Source organism: Schistocerca americana, chromosome 5, assembly GCF_021461395.2.
Source record: "Schistocerca americana isolate TAMUIC-IGC-003095 chromosome 5, iqSchAmer2.1, whole genome shotgun sequence".
Lineage (NCBI taxonomy): Eukaryota > Metazoa > Arthropoda > Insecta > Orthoptera > Acrididae > Schistocerca > Schistocerca americana.
The window spans coordinates 561,375,534-561,398,850 of record NC_060123.1 but is presented as its reverse complement, the minus strand read 5'-3'; the positions used below and the strand labels follow the sequence as shown (position 1 = coordinate 561,398,850).

The following is a 23,317-nucleotide window of genomic DNA, read 5'->3' as shown; positions in this document are numbered from 1 at the left end:
TAGGACATTTGACATAAAAAATAAATACAACTTCTTTACCTTCATATATATTGACGAAACATACACTCTGATCATTACAACATCCGCAATCGAACAGCATCGGCTGTCTAGCCCATCAGAACAACTGCATACAACATGCTCACAACTAGTCACGGCTACATCAGAACTCCTACTGCCCACTTCTCAATAAGCACTCTCCACGACGACTTCTCGACAAGCACTCTCCACTACCACATCTCAACAAGCACTGCCAGTGGAGGCGGCTGAATAATACTCTTTGGCGCAACCTCTGGCGCTGTGACTCAGTGTAGCCACCTTTCAACTCTCATTCGAGGTCATCGACGTATCACAATCAAATACCTCGCTGCAAAACTGTATGTCTCTGTTGGAAGTGCTGAGACACTCGTCCACCAGTTAGGGTACTCAACAGAGCGTGCTCACCGGGTTGTTCACTGCCTAATGCAATACTGTACAGAGCAACGAAGACCATCTGTGCGGAATGGCTTGCGCGTTACGAGCCTGATAGTGACAATTTTTTTCTCTAGCATCGTCACAGGCGACGAACATAGGTTCATCGATTCAAACCAGAAACAAAACAGCAATCCACTTCTTCTCTGAAGAGAAAGTTCAAAGCCGCATTCTCAGTTGGTAATGAAATGGCGATGGTCTTCTGGGACTGTGAACAGGCTTTGATGTCCTTCCTCAAGTCTCATGGTGTAAAGATCAACTCTGGAAGAGTACTATGTTACGCTCAGGAGATTGAACATACGACATCAGCCTGTTCGTCACACGAAAATGCGAATGAACCTCTCCTTATCCATGAGAATGCAAGGCCTCACACAAATCTGCACACCCAAGACAAGCTCATAGAATTTCATTGGAGTGTTCTTCCTTATCCATCCTACAGCGTGGATCTTGCACCTTCAGACGTCCATCTGTCCGGCCCAATGAAGGATGTACTCTGTAGGAATCAGTACATGGATGATGGGGAGGTTATTAATGCAGCAAGGTGTTGGCTCCAACTTCGACCAGCAGAGTGGCACTGTGCTGCCGTAAGCTGTCGCCAGCACTCTGATCGGCAAAGAGGCTGCGAGAAGTTGATATTTAGCACCAGAGCAAGTGAGCCTATCAGGAGAAGGGTAAAGACAAACTCGCAAGAAACGCGCCGCCAACACCCTCTCGACTGCCATTATTTAGATCGCCTCTGAAGATTAGAGGCCCCAGTCAGTCTCCCACCCAGTCAGTTATTCACACAGTCAGACATCGAGTGAGTCGCCGAGTCGAGTCATCAGTCGCAGCCCAGTCACTTGCAGTCGCAGAAAGTCGCAGGTGCAATCAGAGTCTCAGTCTCAGGCAGCACATAGCGACCAGAGGAGTGAGCACAGTGGGACGTGTACTTCACCAGCAGTGAGGCTAACGTGGACTAGTGCAGAAGAACTTATACCACATGGACTTTTTTTTTTTTTTTGGTCATCAATCTACTGACTGGTTTGATGAGGCCCGCCACGAATTCCTTTCCTGTGCTAACCTCTTCATCTCAGAGTAGCACTTGCAACGTACGTCCTCAATTATTTGCTTGACGTATTCCAATCTCTGTCATCCTCTACAGCTTTTGCCCTCTACAGCTCCCTCTAGTACCATGGAACTCATTCGCTCATGTCTTAGCAGATGTCCTATCATCCTGTCCCTTCTCCTTATCAGTGTTTTCCACATATTCCTTTCCTCTCCGATTCTGCGTAGAACCTCTTCATTCCTTACCTTATCAGTCCACCTAATTTTCAACATTCGTCTATAGCACCACATCTCAACTGCTTCGATTCTCTTCTGTTCCGGTTTTCCCACAGTCCATGTTTCACTACCATACAATGCTGTACTCCAGACGTACATCCTCAGAAATTTCTGCCTCAAATTAAGGCCGATATTTGATATTAGTAGACTTCTCTTGGCCAGAAATGCCTTTTTTGCCATAGCGAGTCTGCTTTTGATGTCCTCCTTGCTCCGTCCGTCATTGGTTATTTTACTGCCCACGTAGCAGAATTCCTTAACTTCATTGACTTCGCCCGCAGCTCGTGGTCGTGCGGTAGCGTTCTCGCTTCCCACGCCCGGATTCCCGGGTTCGATTCCCGGAGGGGTCAGGGATTTTCTCTGCCTCGTGATGGCTGGGTGTTGTGTGATGTCCTTAGGTTAGTTAGGTTTAAGTAGTTCTAAGTTCTAGGGGACTGATGACCATAGATGTTAAGTCCCATAGTGCTCAGAGCCATTTGAACCATTTCATTGATTTCGTGACCATCAATCCTGATGTTAAGTTTCTCGCTGTTCTCATTTCTACTACTTCTCATTACCTTCGTCTTTCTCCGATTTACTCTCAAACCATACTGTGTACTCATTAGACTGTTCATTCCGTTCAGCAGATCATTTAATTCTTCTTCACTTTCAATCAGGATAGCAATGTCATCAGCGAATCGTATCATTGATATCGTTTCACCTTGTATTTTAATTCCACTCCTGAACCTATCTTTCATTTCCATCATTGCTTCCTCGATGTACAGATTGAAGAGTAGGGGCGAAAGGCTACAGCCCTGTCTTACACCCTTCTTAATACGAGCACTTCGTTCTTGATCGTCCACTCTTATTATTCCCTCTTGGTTGTTGTACATATTGTATATACCCGTCTCTCCCTATAGCTTACCCCTACGTTTTTCAGAATCTCGAACGGCTTGCACCATTTTATATTGTCGAACGCTTTTTCCAGGTCGACAGATCCTATGAAAGTGTCTTGATTTTTCTTTAGCCTTCCTTCCATTATTAGCCGTAACGTCAGAATTGCCTCTCTCGTCCCTTTACTTTTCCTAAATCCAAACTGATTGTCACCTAGCGCATTCTCAATTTTCTTTTCCAGTCTTCTGTATATTACTCTTGTAAGCAGCTTCGATGTATGAGCTGTTAAGCTGATTGTGCGATAATTCTCGCACTTGTCAGCTCTTGCCGTCTTCGGAATTGTGTGGATGATGCTTTTCCGAAAGTCAGATGGTATATCGCCAGACTCATATATTCTACACACCAATGTGAATAGTCGTTTTGTTGCCACTTCCCCCAATGATTTTAGAAATTCTGATGAAATGTTATCTATCCCTTCTGTCTTATTTGACCGTAAGTCCTCCAAAGCTCTTTTAAATTCCGATTCTAATACTGGATCCCCAATCTCTTCTAAATCGACTCCTGTTTCTTCTTCTATCACATCAGACAAATCTTCACCCTCATAGAGGCTTTCAATGTATTCTTTCCACCTATCTGCTCTCTCCTCTGCATTTAACAATGGAATTCCCGTTGCACTCTTAATGTTACCACCGTTGCTTTTAATGTCACCAAAGGTTGTTTTGACTTTCCTGTATGCTGAGTCTGTCCTTCCGACAATCATATCATTTTCGATGTCTTCACATTTTTCCTGCAGCCATTTCGTCTTAGCTTCCCTGCACTTCCTATTTATTTCATTCCTCAGCGACTTGTATTTCTTTATTCCTGATTTTCCCAGAACATGTTTGTACTTCCTCCTTTCATCAATCAACTGAAGTATTTCTTCTGTTACCCATGGAGACCTTTGGAGAGAAGAGAACCACTTGTATGAATATCAAGAGCTCAGATGGAAACCCAGTTCTAAGCAAAGAAGGGAAGGCAGACAGGTGGAAGGAATATATAGAGGGTCTATACAGGGGCGATGTTCTTGAGGACAATATTATGGAAATGGAAGAGGATGTAGATGAAGATGAAATGGGAGATATGATACTGCGTGAAGAGTTTGACAGAGCACTGAAAGACCTGAGTTGAAACAAGGCCCCGGGAGTAGACAACATTCCATTAGAACTACTGGTGGCCTTGGGAGAGCCAGTCATGACAAAACTCTACCATCTCGTGAGCAAGATGTATGAGACAGGCGAAATACCCTCAGACTTCAAGAAGAATATAGTAATTCCAATCCCAAAGAAAGCAGGTGTTGACAGATGTGAAAATTACCGAACTATCAGTTTAATAAGTCACAGCTGCAAAATACTAACGCGAATTCTTTACAGACGAATGGAAAAACTGGTAGAAGCGGACCTCGGGGAAGATCAGTTTGGATTCCGTAGAAATGTTGGAACACGTCAGGCAATACTAACCTTACGACTTATCTTAGAAGAAAGATTAAGGAAAGGCAAACCTACGTTTCTAGCATTTGTAGACTTAGAGAAAGCTTTTGACAATGTTAACTGGAATACTCTCTTTCAAATTCTGAAGGTGGCAGGGGTAAAATACAGGGAGCGAAAGGCTATTTACAATTTGTACAGAAACCAGATGGCAGTTATAAGAGTCGAGGGGCATGAAAGGGAAGCAGTGGTTGGGAAAGGAGTGAGACAGGGTTGTAGCCTATCCCCGATGTTATTCAATCTGTATATTGAGCAAGCAGTAAAGGAAACAAAAGAAAAATTCGGAGTAGGTATTAAAATTCATGGAGAAGAAATAAAAACATTGAGGTTCGCCGATGACATTGTAATTCTGTCAGAGACAGCAAAGGACTTGGAAGAACAGTTGAACGGAATGGACAGTGTCTTGAAAGGAGGATATAAGATGAACATCAACAAAAGCAAAACGAGGATTATGGAATGTAGTCAAATTAAATCGGGTGATGCTGAGGGAATTAGATTAGGAAATGAGACACTTAAAGTAGTAAAGGAGTTTTGCTATTTAGGCAGTAAAATAACTGATGATGTTCGAAGTAGAGAGGATATGAAATGTAGACTGGCAATGGCAAGGAAATCGTTTCTGAAGAAGAGAAATTTGTTAACATCGAGTATAGATTTAAGTGTCAGGAAGTCATTTCTGAAAGTGTTTGTATGGAGTGTAGCCATGTATGGAAGTGAAACATGGACGATAAATAGTTTGAACAAGAAGAGAATAGAAGCTTTCGAAATGTGGTGCTACAGAAGAATGCTGAAGATAAGGTGGGTAGATCACGTAACTAATGAGGAGGTACTGAATAGGATTGGGGAGAAGAGAAGTTTGTGGCACAACTTGACTAGAAGAAGGGATCGGTTGGTAGGACATGTTTTGAGGTACCAAGGGATCACCAATTTAGTATTGGAGGGCAGCGTGGAGGGTAAAAATCGTAGAGGGAGACCAAGAGATGAATACACTAAGCACATTCAGAAGGATGTAGGCTGCAGTAGGTACTGGGAGATGAAGAAGCTTGCACAGGATAGAGTAGCATGGAGAGCTGCATCAAACCAGTCTCAGGACTGAAGACCACACCATCACCCACCCATGGTTTCTTCGCAGCTACCTTCTTTGTACCTATGTTTTCCTTCCCAACTGCTGTGATTGCCCTTTTTAGAGATGTCCATTCCTCTTCAACTGTACTGCCTACTGCGCTATTCCTTATTGCTGTATCTATAGCGTTAGAGAACTTCAAACGTATCTCGTCATTCCTTAGTACTTCCGTATCCCACTTCTTTGCGTATTGATTCTTCCTGACTAATGTCTTGAACTTCAGCCTACTCTTCATCACTACTATATTGTGATCTGAGTCTATATCTGCTCCTGGGTACGCCTTACAATCCAGTATCTGGTTTCGGAATCTCTGTCTGACCATGATGTAATCTAATTGAAATCTTCCCGTATCTCCCGGCCTTTTCCAAGTATACCTCCTCCTCTTGTGATTCTTGAACAGGGTATTCGCTATTACTAGCTGATACTTGTTACAGAACATGGACTAGCTTAAGATAAATAACTTATTTTTGTGGTTAATTAAGAACCCTGTTAATACATGCATACAGTTGTGTTATAGAAAGAAGATACCGGCCACCAAACAACATCCTCTCCTTCCTTCCCGTGATACAAGCCTACAGTGACAACGAGCAACACAATAGGTACCATGCAGGTGTGTGTTTTGTAACGAAAAGAGGGCGTCATAATATGGTGTTTGGAATCCTGAATAAAACCAACCTGCTTTCAGAAAAAAAATGTTGCATTGGGTACTGAATGTGTCCTATAACATCTGGTTGAAATTACGTCTGTATCTAGCATGACAGTCTTGCGCTTTTCTGCTAAATTTATTTATTAGCAGAAAATTGAGCCACCTACATAAGGTGACAGTGTGAGAACTGAGTCTTTACTTGCCTTTCTGCTTCCGCCCGCAGCACCACAATACACATCGGCGAGGGCAAGCGGCTGCAGCTGGCCAAGTGGGGGCCAGGCAACAGGCTGGCCTACGTGTATGAGAACGACATCTACTACCTGGCCGAACCCACCGCCGAGCCGCTGCAGGTCACTACGGATGGCGTGCCGATGGCAGTCTATAACGGCATCGTCGACGACTACGGACATTGTAAGCATAATGCGCTATCCTTACATTTAACGATTTTAGGTAGCTGAAATGAGAACAATATGTTTACACGTCTGGTGGTCAACAGATGGTTTTCAAGAAATTAAGAAAATACGCCTTCTTTCTTCTTGTTCCTGGCCTCTATCTCGTATCTTCACGAGGTGGGCATGTTAATTGTCGGATTTGGCAAAGCTATTGACAGAGTATGGCCACATGCCCTTCCTGTCGCGATCCCGTACCGCCACCCTGGGACGGAATTTATGCAACCCCAGCTGCCTGCGTCTAATGTTGTTCCATGCGAAAGTGTGCAAATGTTTTTTGGATGGCTGCGAATCATATAACTGAGGTGGAATGTTTGTACCAATCTGGTACTCCCCTAATGGGACGTAGGAAAGCTCCAAAAACCACATCCAGACTGGCCGGCACACCACACCGACTTTCGTCGTTAACCCTCGCTACTTAGACTGACGTCAGTAGCTTCGTGGGCTAGTTTTCGACTCCAAAAAGAAAAAACTTTTGAAAATTGTTTACGTCTATGTTTATCTAAACAGTTCTTAAAGAATCAATAAAAGAAAGGCTTCTATTAATGAAAAATAAATTTTTATTAAAAACGGAAAAGTAACCCAACCAACAGTTAAATATCTTACATTAACAATGGCCTCCTAAACAGGGTTTTTATAATATACGAAATGTATTCGCAGTTACGAAGACGAACAACCATAAGTTATATAAGGAAAAGATGACAATGAAAATCTATGCCGGCCCGTAATTATAATCAACTTAAAAACCAAAGAAAATCTACTTCAACAATGTTCAGAAACATGTTTTGAGATCAAATAACAATCAATTAAGTAAAGTACAAAGAAAGAAATAAACAATACCTTCAATACAAAAAATGACTAGGTACATATACAAATCAATTAAGCACTCATTTTCATTCATTAAAGTCAATACTTATATTTTCGTCAACCGAAAACATTTTGCACACTTGTTTTTGACATTTAGAACATAGTACAAAAGCATAGCCGGTAAACAGATTACATAGAAGTGGTGTGGTAACGTTGTAATAGGAACGGAATTGTAAAGAAAATAGTGACCGATGGGGCAACAAATTCCTCCATGAATGTGGTTAAGAGCTAATCTGCCCGGTGGATTCGATCCAGGGTTGGCGCATATCCCCGAATCCCTGAAGCGGCCTGCCAATGCGCTCGACTATCCGAGTGGTCAAGTTAAGAAAATCACTTTCATAAAAATGGGGATACAACGTACTGCTCCAAAGCAGCAAAACAATAAACTCTATTTCACAAGCAGCAAAAATACTCTCATCCATTGTCAGAAGTATGATACAATGCAAAATTTAATTAGAACTTGAAAAGACTCATCTGGGTGTTAGACCAAAAACAGAGACACGAGGAGCCGTAATAGGACTCCAGAGCGTGCTAGTAAGAAGATTAGAATTGAATAGGGATATTCAAATAGCATCTATTGCTTTAGAAATAACATTCAAAAATCTTCATAATATTGAAGATGTGCGATTAGACTGGAAAGATAGAAGAATAATGTAAACAATAAATGAAAACCAGTTTTTGAAGACAGAGAGCTGGCCGGAGTGGCCGAGCGGTTCTAGGCGCTACAGTCTGGAACCGTCCGATCGCTACGGTCGCAGGTTCGAATCCTGCGTCGGGCATGGATGTGTGTGATGTCCTTAGGTTATTTAGGTTTAAGTAGTTCTAAATTCTAGGGGACTGATGACCTCAGCAGTTAAGTCCCATAGTGCTCAGAGCCATTTGAACCATTATGAAGACAGAGATAAACTGAGAGCAACGGGAAGCTACAATTAGAAAAGGTATCAGAGAAAGATTATCGTTGTCACCATATAACCTTTTCATTAAAAAAAAACCTTATGAACATATTAACAGAAAAAACACCTGGAGTTGTAGTGGGCGGAATTCCTACTCAATGCATAACATTTGAGAATAGTAGTGCGTTAATATATACAGAATAAAAGTATATCCTAAATTTGTAAGAGTTATGAAAGAGCTTGAATTTATAATTGACAGAAACCAAACAAAAATTGTGATAGTAAGCAAATAAAAACTGAGGACGAAACCTGACTACAAAATTCAAAGAAATAAAACAAGAACAGCTACAAGTTATGTTATTTCGGTACCTTAATCACGGAAAATAACAGATCCAGGCAGGGAATAACAAAAATAATTTCAATAAGTAAACGCGCTTTCAGCATAAGAACATACCTGTTGGAGAACAAGTCGTTTAATATAGAAAAGAAAAAATTAAGAAAAAATATTATCAAGTCGTTCATCAGGAGTGAAAGCTCCACATTGGTGAAAACGAATAGAAAACGCTTAGAAGCGATGGAGATGTGGCTTTGGAGAAGAGTAATGAGAACCGTCTGGATAGAAAGAAAAGCCGATGAAGATGTTTTGAAAGGGATCAGTGAGCAAATAAACCTCATAGCAACTATCCAGAAACGGAAAACGATATTTTTTGGATATTTTGTGGGATATTTATTTAGATCCAATAACTTTACGACAAATGAATTGCAAGGAAACATTTTGGGAAAGAACCCTAAGGGCAGGCCACGAAAGAAAATAGAAGAAGCCCTTTTGAAGGTAACTAACTCCACCTTTCAACAGTGTTTAGCCATCTGAAAAACATCTGAGGGTGATTTTGGCAGTAAGGGTACTATATTGAGTTGAAGAAGAAATAGGAAAATATTTTACTTCTATTGTTTCGTCTGGGATTACATTGAGATGATGTTTGTGTACAGTTGTAGTGTGGCACTTCTGTTTTCATTACCACTATACTGTGCACCTCACATTGCTATATGATTTTCATTTCCTGGCAACATTTTTGTCTGATGACAGAATCATGTTCTAGTGTCGCAGTCTGCCTCAAACACGGTGGGCAGGGCAAACATGCTGCTGTGGTCCCCGGACGGGCGACGAATCGCCTACGGACAGTACAACGCCTCAGACGTCTACTACACAGCCTTCGAGTACTACGACTCAGCTGGGGGTGGAGAGTACCAGTACACGAGGTTCCTGAAGTTCCGCTACTCGAAGGTACTGTGCTCTATACATCCGAGTTGCCACGTGCAGAACGGTTGTAGCAATACCAGAAGAAATAACGATAACGGTTTCAGTTCGTGCTTTGCTAGTATACAAATGATATGGGTGTGGTACACAGTACTGTGTGGAAAGTAATATGGAGTAACAGTGGCTACGTCACTACCATTCACAGAAGCTGCATGTCAGAGCACTACCGAGGTGACCTTGTGACTCTGGCAGAACTGCCAAAGCTGCGCCTCCTATTTCCACACCCACCCTCATTTCTGTAAAACACGTTTCAGCAATTTTTTCTATGCAGATCTAACAAATTTCATAATTTTGTAAATAAGTTGCATAAAAATTAAGGTTGAATGTAAAATACGCACATCAAAAACAGTTTTGCATCACCACGGTTCTCAGAACTCCTAAACGCTGACTGTGGAAACTGTATCACAGACACAGTCCCTTTGATTGTTCAGAGATATCACTAGACCTGCCCAAAGATGTAAACAACCATGCATGAGAACCGCCTATTAGATGGAGGGGGTCCGACAGCCGATCAGTCCCAGTCATTCCACCAAGAAGGAGGCACACGGCTCGTGTTGTCTGCAGTTCTACCATGCCTAAACGGTCAATACCGCGGTTCGATCGCGTCCGCATTGTTACTTTGTGCCAGGAAGGGCTCTCGACGAGGGAAGTGTCCAGGCTTCTCGGAGTGAACCAAAGCAATGTTGATCGCACATGGAGGGGATACAGAGAGACAGGTATTGTCGATGACATGCCTCGCTCAGGCCGCCCAAGGGCTACTACTGCAGTGAATGACCGCTACCTGCCGATTATGGCTCGGAGGAACCCTGACAGCAACGCCACCTTGTTGAATAATGCTTTTCGTGCAGCCACAGGACGGCGTGTTACGACTCAAACTGTGCGCAATAGGCTGTATGATGCGCAACTTCACTCCCGACGTCCATGGCGATGTCCATCTGTCGGCCGGAGTGGCCGTGCGGTTCTAGGCGCTACAGTCTGGAACAGAGCGGCCGCTACGGTCGCAGGTTCGAGTCCTGCCTCGGGCATGGATATGTGTGATGTTCTTAGGTTAGTTAAGTTTAATTAGTTCTAAGTTCTAGGCGACTGATGACCTCAGAAATTAAGTCGCATAGTGCTCAGAGCCATTTGAACCAACACACTGTCCAATGAGTGCAGCAAGGTGGAGGTTCCCTGTTGTTTTGGGGTGGCATTATGTGGGGCCGATGTAAGCCCCTGGTGGTCATGGAAGGCGCCGTAATGCAACCGATAATGCAACCTTATCCGCAGCATATTGGCGAGGCATTCATCTTCATGGACTACAATGCGCGCCCCCATCGTGTACATCTTGTGGATGACTTCGTTCAGGATAACGACATCGCTCGACTACAGTGGCCAGCATGTTTTCCAGACATGAACCCTATCGAACATGCCTGGTATAGATTGAAAAGGGCTGTTTATGCACAACGCGACCCACCAACGACTCTGAGGGATCTACGCCGAACTGCCGTTGAGGTGTGGGACAATCTGGACCAATAGTGCCTTGATGAATTTGTGGATAGCATGCCACGACGAATATAGGCATGCATCAGTGCAAGAGGACGTGCTACTGGGTATTAGAGGTACCGGTGTGTACAGCTATCTGGACCACCACCTCTGAAGGTCTCGCTGTATGGTGGTACAACATGCAATGTGTGGCTTTCATGAGCAATAAAAAAAAGGCGGAAATGATTTTTATGTTGATCTCTATTCCAGTTTTCTGCACAGGTACCGAAACTCTCGGAACCGAGGTGATGCAAAACTTTTTTGATTTGTGTATGTCTCAAATGTGCCATATTGACGAAAACTGCACCTTGTAGCAAATAAATTCCTAATTGTATGATTCTGCTTGTAGGCAGAACTTAAGAACTTTTCCCAATTAATTCTTAAATCGTCTTTTTTTACCAGTTTTCGCATCTCTACCCCCGCCACGCCTTCCCCTTCTCGAGACGGCATGGTGCGAGTAAGTTTAGCTCCAGTTGACTCCGCTTCTTGCAATCCGTGTAGTAATGCAATGTGGTCAATCATTTTCTTGGTTACGCATCTGTTTTAACAGAGATGGAGCGCTCAGTAGTCACAATAATCATCCAGGGACCGTTGCGAATTCGTACTCTATAATAGAGAAGAACTGTCTGCCCCCGCAGAGTTTCAATGAAAATCTAGGAAGACATAGTGAATGACTGAAGACTAGAAATTCAAAAGGGTCTAAGTACCAAAATGACTGTTTCGAGATACTGAAAGGGGAATGCTTTGATACAAATAATACGTTAGTAAGTCAGACTGAAGAAAGATGTGATCTGGTAAGTAACTCAGAGAACAACTAGTCCGCCCGTAGTTTCACAAAGAAAATGACAATTTAGAAAAGGGCTAAGTTCATTGTTTTTGTGTTGTTTCTGCAATGATTACATTAGCAAGACGAGGCGGAATAAGAGTACCAAAGACCATATTGTGACATTTTACACGCATTTAACCACAAGTTTTGCTGTGCTCTTCTGGTAAATATGATATCACACTTAGCAGGTCCTTCTTCTTCTCTCGCGATAAGCACTGGCGGTTGTCAACTTGCTTTAGTTCCAGATTTTGGAAATCAGAGACTGATTTGCCGTTCTTGAGGACACTGAATGTTGTCCGCTCCTCTTGCTCGTCAAAGGTCCTTCGTATTTTGACCTCTCCAGGGGCAGATAATTGAATCCACGATGCAGTTGATATCAAGAATTGTTGGTGGCGATCAAGTTTTCTGCTGCTGTGTAAAAGTCAAGAAAGGGCGAGTCATGTATTTCCAGAACTTTGAATGGCTTTGGATGAGGTGATGAACTCACCCGCTACGAAATATTTCACTGTCTTCTTTCTCTTTTCAGTGATTGCAAAATCTCGTTTACATTCCAGACAGCTATATCCAGATATGAAATATTTATGATCAGCATATTCAAACATATCACAACACATTAGAAACTTGAACATGAATAGAAGAATTTGGTGTTTATTTTGTCCATAGCAGTTGTCACTGCATACACACAGTTTTTTATTCATTATGATACTAGCTACTTGATTCAGAAATGTAAATAAACAGGATGCGATTTCATTGGCTCCCCTACCACCTTCCGTCTCATTCCACATACACATTGTGGTATCACCAGTGTCATGCATATGTACACCGAAATTGTAACATGAGAGTTGCTGCTTAAGGAAAGGTTCGAACATAGCCTGTTGGAGATCTATGTATAGCGTGCAAGCGTGCAAGTATCACTGTTTGGTAACGCTGCAACAAGTGTATCAGTTCTTAAGTGTGATGCGGCCCTTTCGCCTTTGCGATGGTTCAATTCGAGTTCTTTCTTAGCTTTGACAGCAGCCTAGTGGTTTGTCTTACATTCTAGAACTAACCAGTCACATGTTTTGCTTGTATCTGATAGTGGCTTTCTGAAAGATACGTGCTAAACATCCACAAGGAAAACTTTCCTGTAAAATTTATAAGTTAATATTGAGATCGGGGCTTAAGTAGTCCTTCGTTGTGCGCTTTCTGTTGTAGTGACTCACATCTCTAGGCAACATGTGAATGTGGGCCCGAGAGCTGCCCAATCTGCTGACCTTCATCTGTGAATTTTCTATTAAATGCTCCACCTCTATGGTCTTTGAAAACATTATCGCCGGCCTTTTTCTTCCGTGCTATGATCTCAACTTTTTTTCTTTGAAATAACGAAATCATCCATAAAGGTATTCTTACATTCCTGTTTATTGCACCCTCACGAGCAGGAACTACGAAATTCAGTGTACACTGGCGGCTACTTTCCGTGGAATCTACGTACTTTCCATTTCGCCGACGTTGTACTGGAATAACGTCCATGAGCCTCATTAAGAACGTACGTTGTGCCTGCTAATTTTGCTGGTAGAACGTAGTAAACAAGTTCGTGCTATGTTCGCTCAAAAGGATTGACAATAATACATTTGTCGGTAACCTGAAACCAAATATTGTGACACATTATAGTATTACAATACTGTTGTAAGTAGGCTGTTTACGTTTTTATGTTGGTAACGCCATGTAGCGCTCTTTATGAAAATTACTGACTGTGCTGTGTGCAGTCTGTGGCTGGTTGGCATTGTTGGAATATTCGCTATTGTAGTGTTGCGCAGTGGGATGTGAACTGCGCGTAGCGTTGCGCAGCTGGAGGTGAGCCGCCAGCAGTGGTGGATGTGGGGAGAGAGATGGCAGAGTTTTGAGAGCGGACGATCTGGGCGTGTGTCCGTCAGAAAAAGGAAATTTGTAAGACTGGATGTCATGAACTGCTATATACGAGTATATTATGACTTTTGAACACTATTAAGGTAAATACAGTGTTTGTTCTCCATCAAAATCTTTCATTTGCTAACTATGCCTATCAGTAGTTGGTGCCTTCAATAGTTAGAATCTTTTATTTAGCTGGCAGTATTTGCGCTCGCTGTATTGCAGTAGTTTGAGTAACGAAGATTTTTGTGAGGTAAGTGATTCATGAAAGGTATAGGTTATTGTTAGTCAGGGCCATTCTTTTGTAGGGATTATTGAAAGTCAGACTGCGTTGCGCCAAAAAAAAAAAAATATATATATATATTGTGTGTCAGTTTAGTGATGATCAGAATAAGTAAAGAGAAAACTGTTTGAGTACATAGAGTTTTGTTCAGCTGTTTGAAAATCAAATAACGTAAGAGGTTTTCCAGCACCGTCATTTACAAAATTTTCTAAGGGGAGGTTTCACTGTTACTTGTTTTCAGTCATAAGAGTCTCACGTAGATACTCTTATTGTGAAGCATTAACGTTTAATGTACTGACCACATACCTGTGTGCTTGGCTGTTGTTTGGGAGGTTTTTCTTTTTCTTTTCCTGTCTTGTATGATGAATCAGACACTCTGCTTTTCTCCTGCATCACTCTCTTACTTACACTTTCACATTGACTCCTCATTGCTTTTGGACCATCACAGTATTCAGACGCACAATGCATCATAAGATCAGCCATCTTCATTAACAAATGTCGACTGATCAACAGCAGAGCGCTAGTTGTAGAACGTGGACTCAGAGCATATCGACATTCCTCATGGATTGAACGCCATCTACGAACGGCCATAGAAAGGTAACGGGAGTATGTACGGACATAGCACCTCTCACCAGGCAATGAGCTTGACACCTACCTCCTATCGACAGCAAAATCTCGTTTTTCACAAAAATGTTGCTTAACCCCTTTTGAATTTCTAGTCTTCGTTTGCTTAACGGGGCCATACCAGCATCCTCCCCCCTTGAAGGTCCCTCTTTATACTATCCTTCTGAGGCGCATGTTCTCGAAACTGTTAGAATATACAGCACATGATCTTTCTTCATGCGTGTCATTCCAATATAATGGAGCATTGTTCACACTGTACACCTTATACACCGGCCGGGGTGGCCGAGCGGTTCTAGGCGCTACAGTCTGAAACCGCGCTATCGCTACGGTCGCAGGTTCGAATCCTGCCTCGGGCAATGATGTGTGTGATGTCCTGAGGTTAGTTAGGTTTAAGTAGTTCTAAGTTCTAGGGGACTGATGACCTTAGAGGTTAAGTCCCATAGCGCTCAGAGCCATTTGAACCATTTTGAACACCTTATGCTTGTGCTAGTGAGCACCTATTTCAGGTGTTCCCTCCAAGACGGATTGAAAGAACAATCTGTCCCGTTCCGTGTTCAGCCCCTTCGCATGATCCTACGCCATTTTATTCCTTGGGTTAATGGAGACTACGCTTTGCATGTCAACATTTAGCGGACGATTTCTATAAGTAGCTTTAAGTAATATACGAGGGCATTCAGTAATTAGTGCTACACATTTTTTGTCGGTCAGTTTCGATTGAAAAAACGCGTAAGTTGTTGTGAGACATTGTGGAATATTCCAGCTTCAGCCATATAGTTTCATGAAGTTCAAACATGTGGCTGCGCTATACGTAGCGCATAAAATTGCGTCTGTAATGGATGTGCGTGCCAAGCAGAAAGCTGTAATTGAGATTCTTTTGGCGGAAAACCATGTCATCGCAGATATTCGTAGGCGCTTGCAGAATATCTACGGAGACCTGACAGTGAACAAAAGCACGGTGAGTCGTTGGACGAGGCGTCTGTCATCACAGCAACAAGGTCGCGCAAACCTGTCCGATCTCCAACGTGTCGCACACTGCTGCAGTCTTGGAAAGTGTGGACAATCTCATTCGAGGTAATCAAGGTATCACACTCAAACTCTACAAAATGCAAACAAACTTCTCCTTCTCCATGACAATGCAGGCCCTCACACAAGCTGTGTACCTGAGAGGTGCTCACAAAACTGCATTGGACTACTCTTCCTTTGCCCTACAGCCAGGATCTCGCACCTTCCGACTTCCATCGGTTTGGTACAATGAAGAATGCACTCCACAGGAAGCAGTACATGGATGATGCAGCAAGACGTCGCCTCCGACGTCTACCAGAAGAGTAGTGTCATGCGGGCACACAGACCCTGACTGTGAGGTAGCATAAGGCCGTCACACTGAATGGAGTTTATGTTGAAAAATATATTTTCGTAGCCAAAAGAGTGGCGAATAATATAGTGTATTTGAATCCTGAAAAAAAGCCAAGCCTGTTTTCAGAAAAAAATGTGTTGGATTATTTATTGAACGCCCCTCATACAACATTATTGCGAAGCTTTTGCCAAAACTAACTTTTAACTGAAACTCGCCCAATAAAGCAGTGACCTTGTTAATGTCACGCTAAACTGCCTTAAATGGGAATATCACGAGCTGTGGCCACCACTTTTATGGTGAATACTTTGTATACTGCAGTGCAGAGACACACGTTTCAGGCTTGTTCTCTCTGAAAAGCTAACTTTTGGTCCAAGTGCAAATTGGAGGCCTAAAATAAATTCTAATATCAGTGCCAACTGCTAGATACAGTGCAGCATGATGTTGATGAATAATTTTGACCAATCAATTACGCAAGGTAGTTTATAGTATCTGATTCATTAAATAAACACTTCAAATACTAGAATAATAATGAGCCATAATCTTTACTAGTATCCAGGACAGAAGAACAGATTTCAGGCTGGGGCAAAATATTTTAAGTGGAGGCCCAAAGTTAATGTTTACCGCAATAACTATATTCAGAAACTAAGCGCGTACAAAGTTTTAGAGTCGTCAATTTACAAGCTGAGGATACCCTAACTGCACAACAGCACTTCACCAACATCTTATTATAGCTTGTGTGTCGTGGAAATGATCCCAACGCCTCCAGTTTTAACAATAAGGAAACCTCACTCCTCAGTCGTCTTTGCACGTTCTTTGGTACTTGTTTGAGCATCTTCCAGATACATTTTTTCTTCATGATATTGCTCATCAATGAATGCCCAACACACAGTAACATACCCACTTACACCTAGCGCTAGTGCAAAACCACTCACTACAATGGCTAGCAGGCTTTGCCTCATTTGCAACAGTAATATGAAAGTAGGACAACGCCTGATTTACACTAGCCTGAATATGTGTTCTTCCCAAAGATTTTTACACAAAAGTTTACAGCTTGTTTCCATATTCTCATGACGAGCAAATATATATACTGTTTGACAAAAAAGTGGGGCACCTAGAAAACATGGCCAAATGTCAATTTAACTTCGCACACATACACAAAATTACCAAGTATGTAAACAGAACTGCAATTCCTTGCGACAGCTAGAACACCACCAGAGTGCATTAGTGTTTTTCGTGTTCGGTGTTGATGCCAGACCTCATAGGAGCTTGAATAGCGTCAGATGTTAAGGGAAGCCGGAACGAGGAAAATGACAAAATTAACGTTTTTTGGTTTTTTCATTACAAAATTATTTGGAGTTTTCTGAATAAAACAAATCAAGTTTCACCCTTATAAGTGAATTCCAGGTGTGTTTTTTATCGTTGCAAAGTTGATGCGCCGCGTAAACGGTTGTAGCGACTTGGTGTGTCACCTCTGACGGCGCCGCTCGCTGACTGCAAGAAGGGTATCTTTGCGGAATTAGACAGTGTTTTGTTTTCCAACGTTGTATGTCTTTATCTCTGTGACAAGTGACTGTTCATATCGGTAAACACAAACGCTATACCGTGTGTGTTGACTTGCCGAGTTTGCTTTGTGTTGTTTAGCTGTTCAATTTTGCATATTTGCGAATTTTGCTCATACCTGTTTTACGTATTTGGTTTGTGGATCTCAATATGCCCCGTGTCAGCAATCGAGTGTTTAAGAAAAGGCACAATAAGTGGAAGAAGAAATCTTTTGTTGTTTCGAAGGGAGATGCTGCTCAGACTGCTTCACCAGCTACTCCAAATGAATGTGATAGAACTTTTTCCAGCAAGAAACTTTGTGACTTCAAAGAAAAATTTGTAAACTATGAAAGTGACAGTAATGATGTGAATGAAATAATTAACATTTCCTTGCTCTCTAATATTTTGAAATATAACGTATTATGCCAAGTTTTCAAAGAAAGAGGACTGGAATTGAAAATAACTTCACACATTGGTTTGGCATGTAAAATGTTATTGAAGTGTAACAAATGTGCTGCAGAAGTTTCGTTTTCTAATTCTAACAGTATTTCTAGTAGTGGTAATATTGTAAAGAAGGTGTATGATATAAATGTTAGGCTGGTGTATGGGTTTCGTTGCACTGGTAAGGGCAGTGGTGCAGGGACAATGTTATGTGGAATTATGAACTTGCCGGATCCACCAACCAAGTTTGGATTTTATGATGAATTGGTGGGGTCTTCTGCTGAAGTTATTGCTCAAGCAACAATAAAGAAAGCAGTTGAAGAAGCTGTGACATATAATGGGAATTGTACAGATTTATCTGTTGCTTTACATGGATCATGGCAACGTAGAGGTCATAAATTTCTAAATGGAGTTGAGAGAGCTACCAGTGGAGACAGTTGCAAAGTAATTGATGTTACTATTCTCTCAAAACATTGTAGATGTAAGGGCAATACCAAGGACGACCATAGTGCAAGTTGTGAAGCATAATTTTCACGTCACAAGTGGAGTGATGGAAGTAGAGGGAGTGAAAACAATTTTTTCCAGATGACAGGAGTGGTATAATGTATGATACACTAACTATTGAGGAGATGGTGATTCTAAAGGATATAAAGCTGTAGGGGAACTCAAACCTTATGGCAATGGAGGAGATGGATCGTTTCGGCTTCTCTTAAGTGAACACTGAACGTCATGGAATCGATGTGTACACGTGTGAGACACCATTATCAGCACCTGACAGAATTTGAACAGGCATCATTGTGGGTCTCAACTTGGCTGGGTGGTTTAATTGTGCAATATCCATATTTGTAGAGCATTCAGATATGCAGTTTCCCACTGTTGGATTGCACGGGAATGTGAGGGCAGAAGTACTTGATTTCAAGGATCCAACTGAGCAGTTTGAACGCCATAAGTCTTACTGTGCACCAAGTATATCATAACCACTTCAAATCTGCCCCTGCTATCCAGCAACAAGCAATGAACTCCCTGCAACAATTTTGTAAGTATGAGCCAGACAGTAGGGGATTTTACCTTATTTTATTAGCTTTCAAAAGGTAACTTTATTTTTCTTGTTATGGCCCAGCCGCGGCTGGCAGTGTCGGCTGCCTATAAATATTCTCGTCCCACGGTCTGGCAACAGGAAGTCAGCACCAAGGAAGGCTACCTCAATCACGCGCCTCCCTCGTGTGCTGACAAAGTAACGCCACCCAGGTGTCGCTGACCAAGCCACGCTATGGGAAGTTTCATTGCCACCCCCGTGGGTTTCCTGGTCCTGACCAATCAGGGCGGAGGAAGCCATGTGGTGTGTTGGATGTACCCGGCTGCCCGCCACTGAGGCTCTCTCTTGGATGCGTGCCCTGTAGCAGTGAACATCTCTCGCTTCTCCCGGTTCTGCGGCGCCGTGGACTTAGTTTTCACAGCCGGCATGCCGCTTGAACTTGCCCGACTGGCAGACACCAACTTTCGTTTGCTTCGCGAACTATGTTTCACCAAACTCTATGCTCTGGCTCACCCTCGCCTCCCTAGGCCTGACGGTGTGACCCTACATAAGGCAAAAGTGGTCAATAAAAGACCTTTTACTTCAACTCTTTTAATCATTCCTTCCTGCCCACAGCCTTCCCATCTGACCGTCCTGTACATTTTGTGGCGGTATGTCATAAAACTCCATTGTGTGGTGGATAAAGAAATCATTTTGGAAGGATAAGATGTGTAGCCAGGTGCAGATGCCAGAAGAAGGAAAGTATGAGATCCGCCATTACTCTGTGGCCTTGGCACGAAAGAATATTGGTTTAAAACCTTTGCAACAGGCTCTTATTGAGAAAATTATTTCTGTAGGGCATATGCTTTCCCATGTGTGCCCGCATGTACATTGTTTGACAGACTAGGGTTAGAAACCTTTCATGGAGTGAGAGAGATTTTCTGCCTTCCTCCCCATGCCAAGCCATCACAGATTAATCATGACAAAACCCATGTGAATAGGATTGTGCTTAATTTATTCATAAAATTATCGTTGGTTGTAACTTGCAGGGTCTGCTGCAATAGGCCAGCGAGATTCTTACTGTAGCGTCCTCATCGCCACTATAGATTCTTGTATCACAAGGAAGCAAGGGAGAGGATGTTGTTACAGGTGGCTGGTATCCTCTTTCTACAACACAAATGCGCATGTGGATTAATACAGTTCTATATTTACATGAACAGAATATTTGACTTTAATAGAATCCATGTGTTATGGTACAAGCTCATCAGTAATAGTCCTCTTGCAGACAATATCGGCTATTAGAAACTCCCTGCTAGTTCTGCTATGGTCACTAATCTTGTCGCTATGTACTGTCGTCCCCTGTGAAGATTGAAACCCGCTCTGCGAGTGTACTGGCAGACGCCAACTGCATGACTTTGTAAGTCAGTGAGACGCTCCGGTCAGTGGCGGCGGCATAAATAGATGCTGTCGAGAGGGTTTTGGTAGCGTGTTCCTTGTCAGTGTGTCTCTGGCCTCTATCGTGATAGGCATGCTTGATCAAGCGCCTACTATCGATCTTCGCGCTACATCTTTGTCGAATGTTGTGCTGGCGACAACTTACGCCAGCACACTTACGCTGGCAAAAACGGCTGCATTAGAAGAAGGTTAAGAAGTAAACATTTGCAGACAGATGAGCAAAGAAAACATTTGCTGATGGGAGATGGAAGAGTAAAAGACTTGCTGCCAGACGATCCGCAACTTATTTCATGATTACACTTTTATTGTGTTCACTCAACTGTACCAAGGTTATACTTCACAAATACAATCCTTTGTTCATTCATTAAATGTTTGCATACATATCACAGTGGATAATTCATATGTTGATGCTTTACAATAATTAACCAAATTGACAGTGACCACTTGTTTCTGTTGTAGATAGATAAGCCTCTTTATTAGTATAGTCATGTGCAGTGTAGGACATGTATGTTCATGCTTGCTTGGGCCACCCTATCAGTTATTATTCAATAAGAAGTTTCTGTTGCATGGCATAGTATTTTTCTTAAATTTGCATGATCATATGGCAATCTTCCCTTCCCTATAGGTCACCAGGGATTGGACTTAAAGCATCTTAGGGCTACGCTAAACGGCTCAACCAGCACATCACATTAGAATGACAATGCTCAGTTTTGTATAGGCACCTGCAATTACCTTTGTAACTGAGCTACACTGATTGTGTATCTGCATAAACTTTTCGATCACATTAGAATTTAAAAAATCCAGGGAAGTTTGATCAGGACTTGCAGTCTGTGGGTTTCATACAAATTTAATTGTGTTTGTAAATAATTCATGTATAGTTTACAAGTATTAAAATAGGTGACACACTGTAAATGACTGTTTTTTTTTTACTACATTGACTAAGAAGCTTCAGTTATTTACATCGCCAAGTGACCATAAATTTTAGTGTTTGATATGAATTTCAGCTTGATACCACTGCCTTTTACTGAGAAAGAGGGGTATTAACGGATGGACAGACTGATAAACAACAAATGGCAAAAATTTTTATATGTTATAATTATAAATTAACTGTTCTCGGAGTTTTTCCTTTACTTGCATTTTGGAACCATGGTTCTTGTCAGCTTTCATGATTCTAGCTCAACGAGAAGTATTCTATGTTATTTAATGAGGAGTTTTCGAGTATTAAAATACGTCTATACCCCACAACCCACCTTGTGCTGTATGGCGGAGGGTACTTCGTGCACCACTGTCACTGACCCCCAGTCCCTCCTTCCCTGTTCTATTCGCAAATTGTTCAATGAAATAGCAATTGCTGGTAATCCTCTCTGTGCACTCGAATCTCTCTAACTGTCTCTTCATGTCTTTTCGCGAAATGTATGTAGAAGAAAGCAATATATTTGTTGACTGTTCTAGTTACGTACAATTTAGGCACTTTAACAATAAACCATACAGTGATGCTGAATGCTTCTCTTGCACAATCTGCAATTGGAGTTCGTTGGTCATATCTGTGACTCTTTCGTTCTTGCCAAATGACCCTGCAACGAAACGAGCTGCCATTCTTTGGATCTTCTCTGTTCCCTCTATCAGTCCTATCTCGTACAGATCCCATACTGACGAGCAATATTCAAGTATTGGTCGAATGAGTGTTATGTCAGTTACTTCCTCTGTTCGTGGACTACATATCCCAAGGATTCTCCCACTGAATCTCAGTTTGGCGTCTGCTTTTTCCACAATTAGTTTTATGTGATCATTCCACTTCAAATCGCTTCGTGCACACACTTGCTAGGTATTTTATGCCAGTAACTGCTTCCAGTGAGTGTTCTGAAATCTTGTAGTTATATAATAACGGGTCTGTGTATTCGAAATCCATTACATTTGTTTATGATGAGGATGAGTTGCCACTCTCTGCACGAAGCGGCGATCCTCTGCAGGTCTTTCTTCATTTAGCTACAATTTTCAGATGTAGTGAGTCCCCTCTATACAACAGCAGCATCTGTGAAAAACCTCATGGAACCTCCGACGCTATTTACTATGTCATTTATCTATATGGTGTAACGTAAAGGTCCTAAAACACTTCCCTGAGTCACCATTGAAGTATGTGACGTAAATGGCTGTATCTTCAGAGTGCCTTGACTTAGAAACTTACATTTTTTACACCGTCAAGGGACCGTAGAGCTTAGTATTTGATATACATTTCAACTGGAAAGCTCTACCAGTTCCTGAGAAAAAGAGGTCTTAACAGTTAGACACACAGATGACAAAATTATCCTATAATGATTCCGTTTTTACCGACTGATATACAGAACACTAAAAAGACTAGATTTTTTTAAAGTAATATTAGTATCTTATTAGATATGTTTTATACATTGTGCAAAACAATGCACCATCGTTCAAGTACAATCATTCTGTTGCTATATCAACTACACTTAGGTCAATTCTTAATACTATAGCTGTGATTACATCGTGATCTGAATACTTCTTTCAGAAAATTGACAGACATTAAAGAAACATGAATTTGCCGTCAAAACTTACAATTTTCAGGAAAGGGTCTGTAAAATACCAACATTTGTCGATGTAGGCAGTCTTCTACAGTGTTATAAAACACCACTTAATTCCCTGCAAGGTCTGTGCTACACAGTCCCATCTCATCTGTTTGCGATCCAATTAAAGGATTCTGGAAGGAGACCAGCCCACACTTACAAAAAGCAGTATACAGAGGGTGTAATCAGAATCGCAGCAGTAGCTGCGTGCACTAAATATGAGAGTGGAGAGGGGTAACACCACATATCTATATTTAAATAGAGACAAGCTTATACATTCTAGAGACATGATGCCAAGACGAAACTTCCATTTGTGCTA

The 23,317-nt window shown here is 42.0% G+C and overlaps 1 protein-coding gene across 1 annotated transcript in view; it reads left to right on the top strand.

Annotated features, from left to right (window-relative positions):
- LOC124616531 (venom dipeptidyl peptidase 4-like) overlaps positions 1-23,317 on the top strand; it is a 106,718-nt gene that overhangs the window by 59,467 nt on the left and 23,934 nt on the right. The window contains exons 4-5 of the mRNA XM_047144847.1: positions 6,171-6,358; positions 9,257-9,441. Coding sequence (XP_047000803.1) covers positions 6,171-6,358; positions 9,257-9,441 — 373 coding nt within the window. The remainder of the gene's footprint in view (positions 1-6,170; positions 6,359-9,256; positions 9,442-23,317) is intronic.